Below are 12,236 nucleotides of genomic sequence, written 5' to 3'. Positions count from 1 at the left end.
CTTCAGGGGGTTCACGACCTTTGACACTTCCCATAATGCATTGTCAGTCATTATATATAGCAACAAGGTTTCAGAACCACTCACTCTACACTCTTACTACTATGCTTTTAATATTCTGTTATTTGTGCTTTCTAACGCCGACAACCCTTATTCTCATAAATCACAACTCCAAACATCTCACCCTCATAAATATCCAACATCCTTTCCCTAAACCTCTATCCCTTACATCCTAACCCCTTGCTTCCAAATCACACCATACCGACCTACCCAACCCCCCAACCCTCTGCCCCTGACCTCTAACATCTACCCCATACATTGCACGCATAACCCCTAACTCCCCTAAGCAGGTACCAGAGGTAGCAGAAAAAACAGTGGCTGGTCCTCAGAGACTGAAGGTGTGGACAGCCTGTCTGTCTGTCTGTCTGTCTGTCTGTCTGTCTGTTTGTCTGTCTGTCTCATATCCATTCTTTCACTGAATATACTGTATATAGTGGAAATTGACTATGAATGACTTTCATACCTCTTTATTTACAGACTCATATTCTCTGTTGTCATTCATTCATTTAGGTCCTTATCCCATTCACCAATGATTTGAAAAGTCAAGTAAAGTTTATTGGAGCTTTTAGTTCAGACAGTAATGCATGTGAGTTTGCTTGTCTTTGTGGTATAAAAACATAAAGCACTAATTTATTCATACTACATTGTTACAAGAGAAAGACAAAAAACACCTCATGGTCATATTTATTTTATGTCGAGCTCATCTTGTCCTTTGTGTTAGCTGCTTTTCAAATCTTTGTACAGACTACTGTGTGTGTGTGTTGTATGTACAGCCAAACCTGATTCCACTCTCTCTTACAGGATGACTACATCCCATACCCCAGGATAGAGGAGGTACGTCAGCAAACTGGTAACATGCACACACACACACACACACACACACACGCACGCACGCACGCACGCACACACACACACACACACACACACACACACACACACACACACACACACACACACACACACACACACACACACACACACACACACACACACACACACACACACACACACACACACACACACACACACACATACACCCAAATGATGGTTCTTACTCTGTTATTTGTCTCTGCCCAGGTGCTGGAGAGGGGTGGTCCGTATCCCCAGGTGATCCTGCCAGAGTTTGGGGGATACTGGATTGAGGACCCTGACGCCCTCGTCCCCACACCCCCTTCTCAGTACCCCAGCCAGTGTGACAGGGGGGACGATGGAGGGGGAGGAGAAGGGGAAGAGGGAGACGCTGCCCTAGTGGGTTATGGGTACCGGCTGGAGAGTAACGACGCAGCACGCGCCTACAGGAAGCACTTCCTGGGCAAGGTCAGTGCCATGGGAACACATCACTTTTTTCTCTGACATGTAACATGTCAATAATTGAAATACTGTGCTGCCTAATGTACCTCCCAAAATGCACCATATTCCCAATATGCATTCAGAGTGTATTCACACCACTCGACTTTTTCAATATTTTGTTGTGTTACAAAGTGGGATTAAAATGTATTTAATTGTCATTTTTTGTCAACGATCTACACAACCTACTCTGTAATGTTGGCGGAAGGTAGCCTAGTGGTTAGAGCGTTGGGCCAGTAACCCAACCCAAATATATATATATATATATATATATATACAGTGCCTTGCGAAAGTATTCGGCCCCCTTGAACTTTGCGACCTTTTGCCACATTTCAGGCTTCAAACATAAAGATATAAAACTGTATTTTTTGTGAAGAATCAACAACAAGTGGGACACAATCATGAAGTGGAACGACATTTATTGGATATTTAAAACTTTTTTAACAAATCAAAAACTGAAAAATTGGGCGTGCAAAATTATTCAGCCCCCTTAAGTTAATACTTTGTAGCGCCACCTTTTGCTGTGATTACAGCTGTAAGTCGCTTGGGGTATGTCTCTATCAGTTTTGCACATCGAGAGACTGACATTTTTTCCCATTCCTCCTTGCAAAATAGCTCGAGCTCAGTGAGGTTGGATGGAGAGCATTTGTGAACAGCAGTTTTCAGTTCTTTCCACAGATTCTCGATTGGATTCAGGTCTGGACTTTGACTTGGCCATTCTAACACCTGGATATGTTTATTTTTGAACCATTCCATTGTCGATTTTGCTTTATGTTTTGGATCATTGTCTTGTTGGAAGACAAATCTCCGTCCCAGTCTCAGGTCTTTTGCAGACTACATCAGGTTTTCTTCCAGAATGGTCCTGTATTTGGCTCCATCCATCTTCCCATCAATTTTAACCATCTTCCCTGTCCCTGCCGAAGAAAAGCAGGTCCAAACCATGATGCTGCCACCACCATGTTTGACAGTGGGGATGGTGTGTTCAGGGTGATGAGCTGTGTTGCTTTTACGCCAAACATAACGTTTTGCATTGTTGCCAAAAAGTTCAATTTTTGTTTCATCTGACCAGAGCACCTTCTTCCACATGTTTGGTGTGTCTCCCAGGTGGCTTGTGGCAAACTTTAAACAACACTTTTTTTATGGATATCTTTGAGAAATGGCTTTCTTCTTGCCACTCTTCCATAAAGGCCAGATTTGTGCAATATACGACTGATTGTTGTCCTATGGACAGAGTCTCCCACCTCAGCTGTAGATCTCTGCAGTTCATCCAGAGTGATCATGGGCCTCTTGGCTGCATCTCTGATCAGTCTTCTCCTTGTATGAGCTGAAAGTTTAGAGGGACGGCCAGGTCTTGGTAGATTTGCAGTGGTCTGATACTCCTTCCATTTCAATATTATCGCTTGCACAGTGCTCCTTGGGATGTTTAAAGCTTGGGAAATCTTTTTGTATCCAAATCCGGCTTTAAACTTCTTCACAACAGTATCTCGGACCTGCCTGGTGTGTTCCTTGTTCTTCATGATGCTCTCTGCGCTTTTAACGGACCTCTGAGACTATCACAGTGCAGGTGCATTTATACGGAGACTTGATTACACACAGGTGGATTGTATTTATCATCATTAGTCATTTAGGTCAACATTGGATCATTCAGAGATTCTCACTGAACTTCTGGAGAGAGTTTGCTGCACTGAAAGTAAAGGGGCTGAATAATTTTGCACGCCCAATTTTTCAGTTTTTGATTTGTTAAAAAAGTTTGAAATATCCAATAAATGTCGTTCCACTTCATGATTGTGTCCCACTTGTTGTTGATTCTTCACAAAAAAATACAGTTTTATATCTTTATGTTTGAAGCCTGAAATGTGGCAAAAGGTCGCAAAGTTCATGGGGGCCGAATACTTTCGCAAGGCACTGTATATTTGCCCCAAGCACAGCACTTTGTATTCAGGACAAAAAGTGCATTGCTTTGCCACATTTGTTGGCAGTATTACTTTAGTGCCTTGTTTCAAACAGGATGCATGTTTTTATTTATTTTGTATTTTGTACAGGCTTCCTTCTTTTCACTCTGTCAATTAGGTTATCATTGTGGAGTAACTACAATGGTGTTGATCCAACCTCAGTTTTCTCCTATCACAGCCATTAAACTCTGTAACTGTTTTAAAGTCCCCATTGGCCTCATGGTGAAATCCCTGAGCAGTTTCCTTCCTTTCTGACAACTGAGTTAGGAAGGACGCCTGTATCTTTGGAGTGACTAGATGTACTGATTCACCATCCAAAGTGTAATTAATAACTACAAAATGCTTAAAGGGATATTCAATGTCTGCATTTTCTTATTTTTATGCATCTACCAGTAGGTGCCCTTTTTTGTGAGGCATTGGAAAACCTCCCTGGTCTTTGTGGTTGAAGCTGTGTTTGATATTCACTGCTTGACGGAAAGACCTTGGACCCCTACAAATCAGCCGGGCTAGACAATCTGGACTCTTTCTTTCTAAAATGATCTGCCGAAATTGTTGCAACCCCTATTACTAGCCTGTTTAACCTCTTTTTCGTGTCGTCTGAGATTCCCAAAGATTGGAAAGCAGCTGCGGTCATCCCCCTCTTCAACGGGGGGGGACACTCTTGACCCAAACTGCTGCAGACCTATATCTATCCTACCCTGCTTCGAAAGCCAAGTCAACAAACAGATTACCGACCATTTCGAATCCCACCGCACCTTCTCCGCTACACAATCTGGTTGGTCATGGGTGCACCTCAGCCACGTTCAAGGTCCTAAACAATATCATAACCGCCATCGATAAGAAACAATACTGTGCAGCCGTATTCATTGACCTGACCAAGGCTTTCGACTTTGTCAATCACCACATCCTCATCGGCAGACTCGATAGCCTTGGTTTCTCAAATGATTGCCTCGCCTGGTTCACCAACTACTTCTCTGATAGAGTTCAGTGTGTCAAATCTGGCCAAGGCAGGAGGGCCTGTTGTCCGGGCCTCTGGCAGTCTCTATGGGGTTGCCACAATGTTCAATTCTCGGGCCGACTCTCTTCTCTGTATAATTCAATGATGTCACTCTTGCTGCTGGTGAGTCTCTGATCCACCTCTATGCAGACGACACCATTCTGTATTCTTCTGGCCCTTATTTGGACACTGTGTTAGCAACCCTCCAGACGAGCTTCAATGCCATACAACTCTCCTTCCGTGGCCTCCAACTGCTCTTAAATACAAGTAAAACTAAATGCATGCTCTTCAACCGAACGCTGCCTGCACCTGCCCGCCCGTCCAGCATCACTACTCTGGATGGTTCTGACTTAGAATATGTGGACAACTACAAATACCTAGGTGTCTGGTTAGACTGTAAACTCTCCTTCCAGACTCACATCAAACACCTCCAATCCAAAGTTAAATCTAGAATTGGCTTCCTATTTCGCAAACAAAGCATCCTTCACTCATGCTGCCAAACAATACCCTCGTAAAACTGACAATTCTACCGATCCTACCGATCCAGGTATATCTCTCTGGGCATCCCCAAAACCAATTCTTCCTTTGGCCGCCTCTCCTTTCAGTTCTCTGCTGACAATGACTGGAACGAACTACAAAAATCTCTGAAACTGGAAACACTTATCTCCCTCACTAGCTTTAAGCACCAGCTGTCAGAGCAGCTCACAGATTACTGCACCATAGCCCATGTATAATTTATCCCAAACAACTACCTCTTCCCTATGTATATATTTTGCTCCTTTGCACCCCATTATTTATATTTCTACTTGCACATTCTTCCACTGCCTTTCTACCATTCCAGTGTTTTACTTGCTATATTGTATTTACTTCGCCACCATGGCCTTTTTTTCCCTTTACCTCCCTTATCTCACCTCATTTGCTCACATCGTATATAGACCTATTTTTCTACTGTATTATTGACTGTATGTTTGTTTTACTCCATGTGTTGTTGTATGTGTCGAACTGCTTTGCTTTATCTTGGCCAGGTTGCAATTGTAAATGAGAACTTGTTCTCAACTTGCCTACCTGGTTAAATAAAGGTGAAATAAATAAATAAACGTTTGGGGTACAGAGATGAGACAGTCATTTAAAATCATGTTATCAAACACTATTACGGCACACAGAGTGAGTCCATGCAACTTATCATGTGACTTGTTAAGCACATTTGTACTCCTGAATTTATGTAGGCTTGCCATAACAAAAGGCGTTGAACACTTATTGACTCAAGACTATTATGAAAAACATAATTCCACATCGGTGTTATAGGGTACTGTGGGTAGGCCAGTGACAAAAAAAATGTCAATTTAATCAATTTAAAAAAGTCTAGGGGTGTGAATAGTCTCTGAAGGGACTGTAGTGCACTACTTTTGACCAGAGCCCTATGGGTCTTATACTTTCTGTTAATGCATCACATTCTGACCGTTCTCTCTGACTCTGTAGAGTATAAACACTTACACCGTCCTATTCTTTCAGTGTTACGTACTGTTCACGTTGTCCTATATTTTTTTGTGCTTGTCTGTCTGTCTCCTATAAATGTTGTCCTATTCCCTCTCTATGTGATAGGACCACTTGAATTTTTACTGCACGGCCAGTTGTCATGGCAACCTCATTCTGTCTGTGAAACATGAGGAAGTGAAGAGTCAGGAGTATCTACATATCATCCTCAGGTAAGTAAAACAACACACCGTAACACACCTGAACACACCTTAACACAACAGATCATTACACTCCGTTTGTGACAGCTCACACTTAACATGAGTAAGAAAAAACATGCACAATTTCAAATCAAATTGTATTTGTCACATGCACCGAATACAACAGGTGTAGTAGACCTTGCAGTGAAATGCTTACTTACAAACCCTAACCAACAATGCAGTTTTAAGAAAAATAAGAGTTAAGAAAAATATTTACTAAATAAACTAAAGTTTAAAATGTTATGTACAGGGGGTACCTGTACCGAGTCAATGTACAGGTTAGTCGAGGTAATTGAGGTAATATGTACATGTAGGCAGGGATAAAGTGACTACACATAGATAATAAACAACGAGTAGCAGCAGTGTTAAAAAAAGTCTGGGTGAGCATTGTATTAGCTGTTCAGCAGTATTATGGCTTGGGCTAGAAGCTGTTAAGCCTTTTGTCTCAAGTACCACTTGCCGTGCGGTAGCAGAGAGAACAGTCTATTACTAAGGTGGCTGGAGTCTTTGGCAATTTTTAGGGCCTTCCTCTGACACCGCCGGTATAGAGGTCCTGGATGGCAGGGAGCTTGGCCCCAGTGATGTACTGGGCCGTACGCACTACCCTCTGTAGCGCACTACCCTAACCCTAACCCTAACCCTCAGTAGATGCCTACTGGAGAACTTATTTGTAATGCTTTTAATCTTTTTAAATGAATTTATCTTATTAACACTTTGTTCTAGCTAGCTATTTGTGTAGGTAGCTATCAAGTAAACCCAATGATAGGCCGAGCAGTTGCCATACAATGCATCTCTCTCTCTCTCTGTCTTTCTCTCTCTCTCTCTCTCAGGTCTAGGATGAAAACAATGTATGATAGGATCTCTCTAGCAGAAGTTCCTGAGCTGCCTAGTGTCCCTCAACTGGCCAAGGTAACCAAACCACTACATAGTTACCACAGAAACCACAGGGGACCACCATATTTCTGGAGGATTTGGCAAACTATGAATATTGTTGAATTATCTTGGTTCATTGAGATAAGATCTAGCTATGTACAGTGTACGTACATATTTTCCTAACTAAATGTTGTGTGTTTCGGTGTGTTCATAACTTGTTGTGTGTTCAGCTGCTGTGTGAGGATGCTGTTGGTCTCAGATTCACTCCAGTTCTGTATCCCAAGGTGAGCTCACAGAAATACATGCAGTATATCACACCATGACCAACAACACTGCTCTAAGTGATTACTCTGCATATTTACCAGGCCTCCCAACTTATAGTGAGCTATGATGAACATGAGGTGAACACCACCTTCAAGTTTGGGGTCATCTACCAGAGGTTTGGACAGGTGAGTTTTGCTCTGTGTGTGTGCTGGAGTTTAGCTATCCTGTTTAGGTTTTAATAACAAACCAAAAAATAAATCTAACACTATTCTCTCTTTCTCAATATCTGTCTGTCAGGTTTCGGAGGAAGAGTTGTTTAGAAACAGTGAGGAGACACCAGCCTTCACTGAGTTCCTCAGTTTACTGGGAGAGACTGTAGACCTACAGGACTTTAAAGGGTAAGAGGGGGGGTAAAGAGAGATAGAGACGGACAGAGAGAGAGAGGGAGTGGGTGGGGTAAAGAGAGAGGGGGGGGGGGGAGAGAGTAGCCATCGCCTATAGTGAGATGAACCCGAAGAAGAATCCCCTAAGCAAGCTGGTCCTGGGGCACTGTTCACAAACACCCCACTGTTCACAAAGACCCCACAGAGACCCAGGACAGCAACACAATTAGACCCACCCAAATCATGAGAAAACAAAAAGATAATTACTTGACACATTGGAAAGAATTAACAAAAAAAACAGCGCAACCTAAAATGCTATTTGGCCCTAAACAGCATAATACCTGACCACTGTGACTGACCCAAAGTTAAGGGAAACTTTGTTTACGTACAGACTCAGTGAGCATAGCCTTGCTATTGAGAAATGTCACCGTAGGCAGACCTGGCTCTCAAGAGAAGACAGGCTATGTGCACAATGCCCACAAAATGAAATGTAAACTGAACTGCACTTCCTAACCTCCTCCAAAATGTATAACAACATTAGAGACACATATTTCCCTCAGATTACACAGATCCACAAAGAATTCAAAAACAAACCCAATTTTGATCAACTCCCATATCTACTAGGTGAAATACCACAGTGTGCCATCACAGGAGCAAGATTTGTGACCTATTGCCACAAGAAAAAAGCAACCAGTGAAGAACAAACACCATTGTAAATACAACCCATATTTATGTTTATTTATTTTCCCTTTTGTACTTTAATTATTTACACAGCATTACAAATCAAATCAAAGTGTATTTGTCACGTGCGCCGAATACTACAGGTATTTCACCTTACAGTGAAATACTTACTTACAGGCCCTAACCAACAGTGCAATTTTTAAGTACAACACTGTATATAGACATAATATGACATTTTTAATGTCTTTATTCTTTTGGAACTTCTCTGAGTGTAATGTTTACTGTTCATTTTTATTGTTTATTTCACTTTTGTTTATTATCTACTTCACTTGCTTTGGTATTGCTAACATATGTTGCCCATTCCAATAAAGCCCTAGAATTGAAATTGAATTGAGAGGGGGGGGGGGTGAAGAGAACACAGAGAGTGAGAGAAAGAGAGAGAGACACAGAGAGAGACAGGGGTTGTAAAGACAGAGAGAGAGAGAGATAATAGGAAGAGGGAGTGACGGAGAATAAGTGGTAGAGGGAGGAAGAAAGAGAGAGAGAATGGGAGTTGACGGTGAGAGGTAAAGAAATGAGAAGTTAAGAATAACACAGGCTCTAATCCGAACCCCCTGTTCGTTCTCTCCCTGTCCCTGTAGGTTCCGTGGTGGTCTGGATGTGTGTCATGGTCAGACAGGTTCACAGTCGGTCTACACAGACTACAGAGAACAGGAGATCATGTTCCATATCTCTACCAAGCTGCCCTACACAGAGGGAGACAGGCAACAGGTACACACACACCTAAAATCCTACACGTAACGGCACACACCTTTCTGAAAACGTATGGTTACTTGCATAACCCCGGTTCTCTGATAATATGATTGAGATGTATCACATGTGGGGGTTTGCCAGGACCGCCTACTCTCTCTGTAGAAAAGGCAGGCCCTTTCAACCTGATAGGCAGCCCTGTCAATCACCCTTAACACCCCTGTTCCTTCAACCAATCAGGGCACTTGGATATGCTGCAGGACTCCACCTCCCCTCACCTCTAGTTAGTGCATTTTTTGCCATGGCAAGAGAAGCAAATAGTTGTGTTGCTGATGGACTTTCGCATGTTGTTCATAACTGAAATGTTGTGCGTACATTGACATGTCAGTGTTGGAAATTGTGTATATTGTGTTGTGCAATGCCTGTCCTGGGGAGGACTAGGCCTACTTGTCAGGTCTAAACGTTTGAGCGAAGTTTGTGCATCTGTAACTTTCTCACTCATCATTACTCACGATTCATTCAGAACTATTCGTAATCATGCTGCATCTCAATTTACCGCATCCGCCAATGGTGGCCTTCCACATCTGTGGTGAAAGGTGACAGAGCTAGAGTGGTGTTTGTCAGAACATGAGACACCCTGGAAATCGGTCTTCTCATCAAAACTTCTGTAGCTTCTGAACGGTTTGACCAACAGTCTAATATGACCACTCAATGGAAAGACAAAGTCTAATATGACCACTCAATGGAAAGATGAGAATCTCGTCTGAAGGTAGCCCGGTACCAGTTTTTTTTTTTATTATGGGAGCGTACACTAAGCATACAAAACATTAAGAACACCTTCCTAATATTGAGTTGCAAGTGCAACGCTATTTGGCTGGCAGCCACACATGTAAATGAGCTTACAAAGAAAAAGCAAGGTATTTTTTGCAAAAATGATGAATGGCCATCATGTTTCTATTTATCACAGAAATAATGTGGTCAGCTACATTTCCTAATGTTTTGCATGAAGTTAATATAGGCTGGCTACACCAAGGAAAGTACAAGGGAAAAATAGCTACACATCAGTCAGAGCGCTGTCTGCTCATAAATGGCCCGTTTGTAAATTCACATGAGGGAAGAAGTGCAACTGAAGCCCAAATTGAATCTAATGCCAAGCAGAAATCACAATAAGAAGCATTTAGTTGTGCATTTATAAAACACAGCAAGTTATTTCTTATGTGTTTTATATCTTTTATCTGTAAGAAAAGCAAAGAATTCTGCGTTAACGTGACCCCTAAGTTTAACTTGCTAGTTACTAAGTAAGTGGCTGAATTAATAAGGTGACAGGGCCTCATGTTGTGTTAGCTGTGTTTGAGAAGTCAAAGCCCTTTGGATGAGTTACCTGTACAGCTGCCCCAGCTATCTTTTTATTTCCTTGCGTTTTTTCTCTTCTCAGTTCTCGGCCTGCTCCTCCCCCATCTTCTCTGAGCAGAGCAGGCAGCCAGTTGCTCTAGGAAATCCAGACTCTACATAGACACAGCATGCTCCAGAGACAGTACTGTTTATCCTTAACAAGCATGCGTCAACATTTTGTTTATTTGCACCATGACATTTGGGTGGCTCCTACCTACAGTTGAAGTTGGAAGTTTACATACACCTTGCGAAAGTATTCGGCCCCCTTGAACTTTGCGACCTTTTGCCACATTTCAGGCTTCAAACATAAAGATATAAAACTGTATTTTTTTGTGAAGAATCAACAACAAGTGGGACACAATCATGAAGTGGAACGACATTTATTGGATATTTCAAACTTTTTTAACAAATCAAAAACAGAAAAATTGGGCGTGCAAAATTATTCAGCCCCCTTAAGTTAATACTTTGTAGCGCCACCTTTTGCTGCAATTACAGCTGTAAGTCGCTTGGGGTATGTCTCTATCAGTTTTGCACATCGAGAGACTGACATTTTTTCCCATTCCTCCTTGCAAAACAGCTCGAGCTCAGTGAGGTTGGATGGAGAGCATTTGTGAACAGCAGTTTTCAGTTCTTTCCACAGATTCTCGATTGGATTCAGGTCTGGACTTTGACTTGGCCATTCTAACACCTGGATATGTTTATTTTTGAACCATTCCATTGTAGATTTTGCTTTATGTTTTGGATCATTGTCTTGTTGGAAGACAAATCTCTGTCCCAGTCTCAGGTCTTTTGCAGACTCCATCAGGTTTTCTTCCAGAATGGTCCTGTATTTGGCTCCATCCATCTTCCCATCAATTTTAACCATCTTCCCTGTCCCTGCTGAAGAAAAGCAGGCCCAAACCATGATGCTGCCACCACCATGTTTGACAGTGGGGATGGTGTGTTCAGCTGTGTTGCTTTTACGCCAAACATAACGTTTGCATTGTTGCCAAAAAGTTCAATTTTGGTTTCATCTGACCAGAGCACCTTCTTCCACATGTTTGGTGTGTCTCCCAGGTGGCTTGTGGCAAACTTTAAACAACACTTTTTATGGATATCTTTAAGAAATGGCGTTCTTCTTGCCACTCTTCCATAAAGGCCAGATTTGTGCAATATACGACTGATTGTTGTCCTATGGACAGAGTCTCCCACCTCAGCTGTAGATCTCTGCAGTTCATCCAGAGTGATCATGGGCCTCTTGGCTGCATCTCTGATCAGTCTTCTCCTTGTATGAGCTGAAAGTTTAGAGGAACGGCCAGGTCTTGGTAGATTTGCAGTGGTCTGATACTCCTTCCATTTCAATATTATCGCTTGCACAGTGCTCCTTGGGATGTTTAAAGCTTGGGAAATCTTTTTGTATCCAAATCCGGCTTTAAACTTCTTCACAACAGTATCTCGGACCTGCCTGGTGTGTTCCTTGTTCTTCATGATGCTCTCTGCGCTTTTAACGGACCTCTGAGACTATCACAGTGCAGGTGCATTTATACGGAGACTTGATTACACACAGGTGGATTGTATTTATCATCATTAGTCATTTAGGTCAACATTGGATCATTCAGCGATCCTCACTGAACTTCTGGAGAGAGTTTGCTGCACTGAAAGTAAAGGGGCTGAATAATTTTGCACGCCCAATTTTTCAGTTTTTGATTTGTTAAAAAAGTTTGAAATATCCAATAAATGTCGTTCCACTTCATGATTGTGTCCCACTTGTTGTTGATTCTTCACAAAAAAACAAAATACTGTTTATATCTTAATGTTTGAAGCCTGA

At 42.1% G+C, this 12,236-nt stretch overlaps 1 protein-coding gene across 3 annotated transcripts in view; it reads left to right on the top strand.

Moving 5' to 3' along the window:
- Window positions 1-12,236, top strand: part of LOC110490099 (rap1 GTPase-activating protein 2) — a 72,180-nt gene that overhangs the window by 46,289 nt on the left and 13,655 nt on the right. For 2 of the 3 annotated variants that reach the window (XR_005036092.1, XM_021563261.2), the window contains exons 5-13: window positions 345-395; window positions 859-891; window positions 1,135-1,374; window positions 5,956-6,059; window positions 6,917-6,995; window positions 7,190-7,243; window positions 7,325-7,408; window positions 7,521-7,621; window positions 8,929-9,058. Coding sequence is in view for 2 of the 3 variants with exons in the window: in XM_021563261.2 (XP_021418936.2) it covers window positions 345-395; window positions 859-891; window positions 1,135-1,374; window positions 5,956-6,059; window positions 6,917-6,995; window positions 7,190-7,243; window positions 7,325-7,408; window positions 7,521-7,621; window positions 8,929-9,058 (876 nt within the window). In the remaining variant the exon portion in view is untranslated. The remainder of the gene's footprint in view (window positions 1-344; window positions 396-858; window positions 892-1,134; window positions 1,375-5,955; window positions 6,060-6,916; window positions 6,996-7,189; window positions 7,244-7,324; window positions 7,409-7,520; window positions 7,622-8,928; window positions 9,059-12,236) is intronic. The other variant, XM_036944398.1, reaches the window with a different exon arrangement.

This window comes from Oncorhynchus mykiss, chromosome 15, assembly GCF_013265735.2.
Source record: "Oncorhynchus mykiss isolate Arlee chromosome 15, USDA_OmykA_1.1, whole genome shotgun sequence".
Lineage (NCBI taxonomy): Eukaryota > Metazoa > Chordata > Actinopteri > Salmoniformes > Salmonidae > Oncorhynchus > Oncorhynchus mykiss.
The sequence above is the reverse complement of the archived record's forward strand: the minus strand, read 5'-3'. Positions and strand labels throughout refer to the sequence as shown.